The sequence below is a fragment of the Montipora capricornis genome, chromosome 13 (genome assembly GCF_036669925.1).
Source record: "Montipora capricornis isolate CH-2021 chromosome 13, ASM3666992v2, whole genome shotgun sequence".
Classification (NCBI taxonomy): Eukaryota; Metazoa; Cnidaria; class Anthozoa; order Scleractinia; family Acroporidae; genus Montipora; species Montipora capricornis.
In genome coordinates, this window is record NC_090895.1 from 34206202 (window position 1) to 34216201 (window position 10000).

General features: G+C 40.3%; 1 protein-coding gene across 1 annotated transcript in view; it reads right to left on the reverse strand.

The window, feature by feature from the left end:
- LOC138028385 (dynein axonemal heavy chain 2-like) overlaps window positions 1–10000 on the reverse strand; it is an 82621-nt gene that overhangs the window by 36631 nt on the left and 35990 nt on the right. The window contains 13 exon segments of the mRNA XM_068875907.1: window positions 863–920; window positions 1643–1868; window positions 3070–3157; window positions 3443–3593; window positions 5408–5566; window positions 6128–6268; window positions 6955–7022; window positions 7025–7087; window positions 7478–7595; window positions 7725–7817; window positions 8491–8631; window positions 9259–9384; window positions 9798–9950. Of these exon segments, the coding sequence (XP_068732008.1) occupies window positions 863–920; window positions 1643–1868; window positions 3070–3157; window positions 3443–3593; window positions 5408–5566; window positions 6128–6268; window positions 6955–7022; window positions 7025–7087; window positions 7478–7595; window positions 7725–7817; window positions 8491–8631; window positions 9259–9384; window positions 9798–9950 (1585 nt within the window).

A 10000-nucleotide genomic window follows, 5' to 3' on the forward strand; every position in this document is an offset into this window, starting at 1 on the left:
TGACGACTTAAATCCTTCCCGTTCTTGAGATACAAAGGGAATTGTGACACCCGAAAATGACCCGAAAAGTTTCGGGACTTTCGAGAAACGGGCCCCTGGTGTGATCTTAAGCATCTAATAATAATAATAATAATAATAATAATAATAATAATAATAATAATAAAGGTTCTCCTCGATGCTTTTAAAAAAGTGGAATAGAAAATGTATATAGGAAAAGTAAAGAACTACGTGTTAAAAAAGACTTAAACAACGACTGTAATTAAAATAGCTACATAATGGTGAAAAAAAAGGTCAGGACTACGGAATAAAAGATCAAAACTACGATACAAAAAATAGCTAAATTCTACAAAAACAAGTGTGTTTTCAGCAATCTTTAAAAGACAATATACTATCCGCCTGCTTAATATCGTCGTGTCGGGTGACGCCGATTCAAGGTTTTTCCTTCAAATAGACCATAATCGTATTTTCAGTATTGGACTGGAACTAGCTTGCAATGGAGGCTAATACAGGGAAATCTTTTCAAAATAATGCAAATACTTTTTATTAAATATATTCCCCTGCATTAGCCTCCATTGCAAGCTCGTTCCAGTCCAATACCGAGAATACGAATATGGTCTATTCTGTGCGCATTTAGCCGCGCAACAATGTTGCAACTTTATACTGGGGAGAAATTAAGGGCTCTCGAAGCCGTAAGGAGTTCTGTTTCGACTTTACTCGGTGCAGTTTTGGATAACAAAGCCCTGACTGAGTGGGTGGAGGGGGGGGGAGGGGTGGGTAAAGGTCTCAAAGTCGTCTTCTATCGATAACAGCTTCAGAGCAGACGAAATACCTTGGACCAAGATTAACAATACAGTGTCTTTACCTTTGGTTCGTTTCTCCACCTTACTCTCAATGATCTCTTGAACATTGTTTGAAGATGTCTAGTAAAAAATGGAAAATGGAAAAGATGCTAGGAGTTCTATCTTATTACGAGTTCTTCTTTCAGGTACCTCAGCTTCTAATGGCGAGTCTGAATTTCTTTGAAAATTACCAAAAACATTGAGTACAAAATAATTTTTCCAACTAAACATTCCGGTTAATCTGAAAAAAAGAAGTCAATGGCACCAAGCCCTATGGATCTCATTCACTGACTACAAGCAAACCTTTCTAATGCTTTAACAAAGAAATGCTCCAGATGAGCAATAATCAGGATTCGGCTATTTAACACTAGCACTTAAGATCACTTTTACGTGAAACAAGACAAGATGATCACTGTTTTCGCCACAATCTTAACATGTAATCCCCCACAACATGCTGTAAATCACATTTGACATCCGTTGTCGATTAAGAATGGCACATTCGGTTAGTGCGCGGCCTCAGTGCAAGAGGTCTTGATTTCGATTCCCGGATCTCGCATCCTTGTTTCGACTTCTTTCCCTTCAATGTAGCTTAAGTAGCTTTAAATACCCGTAAAACGGAAGCACTGATGGAGAGGGGGGAGTAAAATGAGCGCACCGTCAACCTCAGGTTTGTCAGTTGAATTACTGTTACGAGTTATCGACGATAAATATGGTCGCTTTAATGACACGCAAGACCACTATTCCTTGTGTTGTTTTTTCTACACTTGTCCGTATTTACTGCTGAACAACTAACTCACTTAAACAATACTCGATTTTCTTAGTCACATCTGTGTAGACATGTTAATCACCAACAAGCTGTAGGTCTTAGGGTCCAGTCTCTGCAACACCTTCTGGGCTAATGACGTCTTCCCAGTTCCCACAGGGCCAGTGAGAAGGACAGGTCGCTTGGCCTGCAGCAAGCTGTACACTAAGAAGTCGTATCGCACAGTGTCGACAGTGGGAACCATAATCTTATAAAATGGTGTGCTATAAAGTAAACAAAGACAAACAATTACACTAACATGTTTATCTGGGAAGAGACGTGAAACCCAATGTGTGGTGTTCAGCTTCCAACGTTCATTATTTTCGAGGGCATGGTCCGCCGATGTGGTTAGTAAGAGCAACCTTAACCTTTTAATGCCGGTAAAAGACGCTTTTCCTATATGGCGCCAGCCATTTGGAATTCAATCTCAAGTCATCTCCACCTCATTACGTCACCAAAAGTTTTCAATACCAAGTGCAAGCACCTTTTTCAACAGCGATTGGAAACTGCTACAGAACTGACTCAGTATAGAGAGACTATATCAAATAATTGTCAACTTAATTTCTATTAACCTAGTATTAAATTTTTTACTGAATCAGTTTATTGTTACATTTATTTTAACATATAATAGTAAATATATTTAGAGCTTTATTTACTTAGAAGGGCCAGATTGGAGAAAAGACGATGTCTTTATCTGTCATCACTAATAAAGTTAAATATTATTATTATTATTAAGCTGCGGCTACACGAGCAATTTTTTGCTCGCGCTGGTGATGCGATTTTTTCAAATTTTGTCGCGTCGCCACCGTGCGAGCAGAGCCTCCTTTTGTCTTTTTCTTTACTGAGGAGGAGAAAAGGAGGCTCTGCCTGAATCGCGTTGACTCTTTGAAGCCGCCGCAGCCCGAAGTTCTGGACTAGGCAATCTTGTTTTCTCTTGTCAAACCGGTTTTTCCGGTGCCAGCATCCGTGTAGTGATAAAGCCGATGGTTATCAGTGAGCCCGCTGCACCGTGAAAAACGAAGATGGCGGCGAGATCTGCCATATTAGGCTTGGGTTCGAGACTGTATCCTGGCAACATGCAGCGCATACTCAATAAATATCTTACTCGACTCCTGCAGTCTTTTTCGAGAACGCCAAAATCGAGCGCCAGCGCGCGATGAAAATCGCAAGTGTAGCCAGCCTCCCTTGAAATGGCGATGCGACAGCTGAAAAAATCGCAGAAAAAAAATCGCGAGAAATTCAACTCATTTGATTTCTCGCGATTTTTTCTGCGATTTTTTCAGCTATCATGTCGCCAGTTCAAGGGTGGCTACACTTGCGATTTACATCGCGCGCTGGCGACGCGACAAAATTTGAAAGAATCGCATAACCGGCGCGAGCAAAAAATCGCTCGTGTAGCCGCGGCTTTAGTGTCTAAGATTAATTCGTGGGGTGTAACGCCATCCACTCCTCAGCTTATCCTCCCACAGAGCCCAAGCTTTTTGTTTGGTGTCCACATGATATTCATACACTGTGTCCCAGAAAATTTGACGCACCATTTAAGATAACTCCACCCTCTAAACTGATGCCATCAAGGCAAAGCAGAGGTGCTACAAGCTCCAAAAAGAAAAAAAAAACGGCAGAATACAAATTGGAAGAATGCAACCAGTCGGGACCGCCCTTAAAGACACTTCTTGCTTATAGTCAGAGAAGAATTCGAACAGGGATTATCTACAAGTAAATGCATCACCCTTAGCAATGGGCCATGACTTCGTTGCCACTGCTCCACTGCACGCTTAGTATCCCCAAACGGATTTCATTACCTTTGCAGGGAATTGACCTTCAATTTCTCGTAAAAAGTTGTCCATCTTCTTTCTGCTGTCTTCATCCACTGATGCACAAATGGACCAGATTAGCGAGAACAAGAACCAAAGCTCAATCATGCGAGGATAACTTTCCTCGTGAGGATGAACCTGTTAAGCCAAGGGGATATGATAAGAACAAATCATTTAAAAGCAAAGACGAGCGAAAAATTTACATTTCCATGATGGTAAAGCGCGTGGTTACTTGTGAATCTTTATCCGTAATGACTTTTTAAAACTTCAATACACCTCACTCCAAAATGGTCATTCTTTTGTCTGCTTAAGAAAATTAGGCCTCGTTGCCTCGTTCAAGGTTAAATATTTTTTTGATTTTTCAGTTCAAGAACGAATTTGCAAGCAACGAATACTAAAATGGCGGCCATTTTGGAATAAGGTGTATGGTATGGTAAAGAGCTAATAGGCTATTTCCAAGTTCATATCCGCCTCTTCTTCAAAGCGAGTCTGAGTGCGAAGTTTTCGTGATGGTAATTAGTTCTACTTTACATCTGAATGAAAACTAATTTTCATAAGAAAAACTTTGCACTTAGACTCCTTTTGAAGAGGAGGCAGACATAAACTCGAAAATGGCCTATTAGGACAATGTGCAAGCCAGCGAGCCAAGCGAGTCATGCGAGCCAACATGCGAGTCACACAGTTATTGAAAGCTAACCATTTTAAAATGGGTGCTTATACTTACGGCGCGTTCGATTGACCCTATTCCGGAATAAGAATACGTGGAGTGATGATTAAAACGGTATGTTTGAAGCTGCAAGGATGATAAAAACATGTTTAATTAATTAAAATAGCATTTTAGAAAATGTTTGACAATTTTAATGTGAATCTCCACAAAAACGAAGGATTTCCAACTTGTATTCCATGTATTCCTATTCCGGAATACAGTCAATCGAACGCACCCTTAATAACTGTTTATCAGCGCTATTTGAAATGGGTGCTTAGACTTAAATGCGAAATTCTCAGGGGTCGCAGATTCTCCAGCCCCTATGGTAAACATCAAGGGTAAAAACGACGTATCGACCGCGCTTCGGTCATGATCAAGTTCAATGCGAGGAAATAAAAATTAGCACATATGATTAAAATATGATTATTTGGGGTCTGCATTGTCAGGGTTTCTATCCTACACTCTCTCTAAAATTAAAAAGTTAGCCTGTATCCTTCTAGGATCCTTCCTTGTCATCCGCTAAGTTGACTACGGTCGTGCATCATTAAGTTGATCCTTGGTTGGGTTTCAAGTGAAGTTATAGGCTCCCCTACTTTGTCACCTCGAAAGAAAATTTCCCGGGAGGCCCACGCCTTAAACCACGTAAATCACATCGTCGATGGCTGTGTTGCCAGGATGGTTGTCCTGGTGGTGTAGTGGTGATCACACCCGACTAGTAATGGGGGGACGTGGGTTCAAATCCCGCTCAGTTCAAATTTTCTTTCACACATCTATTCAGGTAAAAATATGATTATTTGGGGTGGGCATTGTCAGGGTTTCTCTCCTACACTCTCTCTCTCTCTCTCTATATACATATATATATATATATATATATATATATATATATATATATATATATATGTGGAAAAGTTAAGAAGTAAAAACATGTAAGAAAAAGTACTAAAGTGTACAACTACAAAGAGGAGGGTGTTAAAAAACAGTAGAAGACAATAAAAGCATGCAAAGTTTTTGCCATTTTTAATGACGGAAGTGCAGTCGAAACGTCGTTCTGTTCTGAATTTTTACCGTTGATTTTTATCATTAATTCCTTGTGAAAGTAAAAAATAGAAAACAGTGAATCAACACAACGTGTAATTTTGTGTAAATGCTGTAAATTAGCCTCACAACATTTGCCAGTTAAAGTAATTTTGGAGAAACAAAAAAAAAAAAAAGAAAAAAACAATGACAAACGACGACAAAAACGAACCCCGTTCTCTTCAGTAGCCAGGGCATCAAATAACACGCACAAGGAAATCACAGAGTTCAGTTCCGATGTGGGTATCAGCTCCTTGCAGTGATGGCTTCGGAAGTCCAGAACCTTGGGAACAAACTTCTCAAACAGCCTCTGCAAATGTTCCACAGATTGCTGAGGAGAAGAAACAGCACTTTCAAGATATGAGAGAATGAGTCTGACCCTCCTTCTTTTAACATACGATCGCATTTCTATTGACGACATAAAAACTTTCTGTAGTTCAATCGCAGGCCACGTCACCTAAGATGGCCATGCAAAGCTTGTTGTGGTTACTACTTCATATGGCAACTAAAAGTATTGTTACTCCTCCCTTCAAAGGTTACTCATCCATTACAGGGTCTCCTCAAGTAGTACTTCACTTTTACCATGTATAAACCAGAAGGGGAGTGACCGTATGAAGCAAAGTTTCTTACCGTTTTAAGGCCAGACCTGAAACCACCGATCATGAGGTCGAAAAGCTGCCCTGTGTGGCAGGCGTGCCGCAACGCGTCGCGCGCGCGCCCGATTGGGATTTCCCTGCTCCCTTCCCCTTTCTAGTGCCTGCCACGCCGGCTATCGAAAAGCAGGCAAACTAGCATATTCACCAACATTCTTCCACTCTTGGAAGACCTCCTCCGAAGGAAGTTTATGCCTCTAAATAACAACTATGGCAATGTTCACATCTAACACTCATACCTTATCTTGTCTCCTTCCAAGCCAACAGTCCACATACGGTTGCCAACCAACATCTTTGTAATCGGTAAACACCATGCCACAGCGACTGACTGTAGTGGGTGAGGCAACAGCAAGATCTTCTACCTCAAACAGCAGAGAAACCTGAGTGCAGAAGGGAAAGAGGTTACTGAAATATTGACGCAATTCAAGAAGCTGCATCACCTCCGAACAAGAAAAGTTGCATGCAGTACCGCAATGATTATCATAATATAAGCCCACTCGTTGTAATTTCTCCTGGTTATAAGCCAAGCCACTTTTTATATAGATCCCCTTGCCGTCCATTTATTCTTGATAAGACGAAAGGTCATCTATTCTTTTGCTTGTGCATTTTTGTTTGACATAATTTGCATTTAATTTTCCATAACATGATTAAAATTATCTTGGACATAATAAATGACCCACAAAATCTATAGTTATAAATCTATGCAGCTCCAATGCTGTCTGGGCCATTCACCCATCACGTCAATGGCACGCAGGACTGGTGTTGATTTTTAAACTAAAATATACAAGATTATTAATTGCCCATCGTATTTCACATATAATTAAGCTCCACTGTACGCCTCCAAACCCCTTAAAAACTTGCCTACGGTTTATGCACTTTAAATCAACTAGATATCATACAGCTCTTTGCAAACTCCAACTGAACTGGATAGATTATCAAATGCACCTCCATTGTGTGTAGGGGACATATCTGTGTTGTATATATGTTTTTAATTACTACTTTCTGAACCTGTTCCAAGAGCCCATATAACAACTGGTAAAGGGCATAAATCGATGTCTGTGCTGACCTGGTCTGGCATAGCTATACGTTTGCCGTTGATAAGAGTCAGAACTTTATTGTCATCCATAAGAGTTCAGACTCTATCCACAAAGTGTCGACTGGAGCATCAAACCAGATCCACTTCTCATCTGGTCGTTCATCTGATCAAACACAGATCAACAAACGTTTGAAAAAAACAGTATTGTTCATTGACGTTATATCATCATAATTACTAAAGATTAACATTGCTGGGAGCCATGGTGCCCTCATGGTTAGAGTGCTCGACTCCGGATCGAGTGGTCCGGGTTCAGGCCCTGGCCAGTTATATTGTGTGGTGTTCTTGGGCAAGACACTTTACTCTCACGGTGCCTCTCTCCGCACAGGTGTACAAATGGGTACCGGCGAAAATGCTGGGGGTAACACTGCGATGGACAAGCATCCCTTTAAATGGCCTATCACACGACCACTCTGGAAAACAACACTATACGCTTATTTACTTCACGCTGAATAACCTGATATTGAAAATGATATCACATTTATTAATTTGATACCTGAACAGGTGAGTCTCATGACACTGGACAACACTCCATCTGTCCACTCATTAGTGTTAAGATCAAATTCGCCATAGAGTTCACCAAGTGATAAGGCCTTGGGGTTAATTGGGAACTCCTAAAAAGATTAATGAATATATAGTCCAAATTAAATTAATTCTTAATTCTGTGTTTGTTTTTCTTACAAGGGTTTTGCGACCAGGGACTGAAATACCAAAGGAGCACAAGTATACTTCAGCAATCTTACCCTGACAATATTAAAGCCAGATTCTCCTTCTCTCTTCATCCTTGTCATGGATGCCTGAAGAATCTTCCAGCACACGCTCTTCCCAGAGCCAGTCTGACCACTAACATGGTGGCGTGTCTGATATAGATCTGAAATATCAACAGTAGCTCACAAACTACTTGAATCACACCAGGAAGTGACATGGTCACACTTACAAATGTTCAGACGCCGCCCTTAACAGGAGCCAAAAGAGCAACCCTCCTTTAACTACTAAGATACGCAGGCTTCGCACTGAGCTACAGGAGAACCGGGACCCTTAGTACAGAATAAGTTAAAACCGAAGGAAATTATGTTTACAAACATACTTGTTCAAAATTTGTTTTTTAAAAGGTGTTTATATCAGGAGAAGAGAATTTTAAAATCGCTTATTTTGAATTTCAAATTTTGCGGACGCCGCCATCTTGAATAACTGTGACATGTTATGGTTACCCTATTGTTTGGACACAAAGAGCTTTTGTCTAATAACAATAGGGCAACCGTAACACGTCACAATTATTCAAGACGGCGTCGCCTACAAAATTTGAAAACAAAAATAGGTGATTCTAAAACTTTCTTATTTCGGATATAAACGCTTTCTTTGAGAATATTTTTAGATTGACTTGACTGTAACATTTATTTACTGTGATTTAAAGTTATTTTTTTGTCGAAGTGGAGGTTCCCTTTAAAACTAACTAAGGTGTCTCCTACCTGAAGAATGTTACAGAAGTGCAGAGTTAATACTCGAAACTAGAGAACTGTATAATCCGCTGACTGTTACGGTACAGTACCTGGAATTTTTGGTCTCATACAACTGTATCACCTTCAGGATTGTGGATGGATGCGGCTTGAGACCAAACTCCTTGATGTCTTTTTCTATAGCTGTACGAAGCTAAAAACAAATGCAGATCACTGAAATCTAAGTTGTTAGAAATTAAAGTATTGTTAAAAATCCATGGTTTCTTATTTCACGAAGAGTCCACTTGAGCCTGAAACGTCATTTGAGACTTGTACAAAATGGAAATGTAAATCTCAATATGGTTTGGAAAAAAACTCCTTTAGCATATCGGAGCAGTTTTTTTTTCTTTATTTTTACCTCCTCCTCCTCCCCTCTTCTGGGTGAAATCAGAAACCCATGAGGGTTGAAACGTGTAACGGCCCCTTGTGTTCTGGGAAACAAGCTTCTGAATATTCAATTTGCTAAGTACCATATTTGGAACAACAAGAGCGAGGGTTTCCAAATATGGTACTTAGCACTGAAACATTCAACCAATTAGTTTGCACTGAATATTCGGAAGCTGTGAACGCGCATTACACGTTTCAACCCTTATGGGTTTCTGGTGAAATAGACAACGAATGACTGACATATTGGCTTGTGATTTCACATACACCCATCTTCCACTCGGTTTAACTTTAATCAACCTGTTATTCATTCGCCCAGCCAGACAGATTTTTGCGATGTGTGTTCATTTTTTCACCAAAAGGCAAACTCAACGAAAAAGATACATAAACGCTTCACCCTGCCGTAGTCAGTGGTAGGGGTCTCAACTCCAGGAAACAAATCAGGCACGATGCCATTGAAGAGAGGCAGATCCTGATATGTTAACTTGGCTATGTTCATGTCCTTCATCGACAGAAGTAGGATCTTATAAGGAAGAAAACTTGACAATTAAAAAAACTCATCAACCACGTCAAGAACTTTAGAGTTTGTGCTCAAGATATTCCTAGAGATAGGGAGAAATCCAGTATGACAATCCAGGTGTTTCAGGTAGCCCTCAAAGACCCGAAGATCAGTCAAGACCAAAGACAATAACAGTGAATCAGTCTATAACCTGGCTCAATACATGCATTGTATAAAGAATAAGGGTCAAATACAGCAGTCTTCATGACAATGCGAATGCAACCATAGGCAGCCTTCTACAGGGGTCTAAAAGGCTGCTCCTCAACTGAACAAAGAGGTGACCACTGACTGACGTCCATGCAAATTTTACACTTGCAATGCAATTCCCTCCAAACAGGGACAGGTTCACTAATCAGAACTATTAATACTGTCATTACCTCTTCATCAGACATATCAGGGTTAGCTCTCTTCTTTTTGCCAGCATATCTCAACACAGAGGTGAGAGCTCTCAGGCCAAAGTTGTAGTGATCCTGTTTGGACAGCTGCTGCACTGCCAGGGAGTACAAAGTATGTACTTTTCTGGCAAGAACCTGGAAAATGAATTACAAAATATCACTAGTCTCTAATTAGAGTTCAAAGA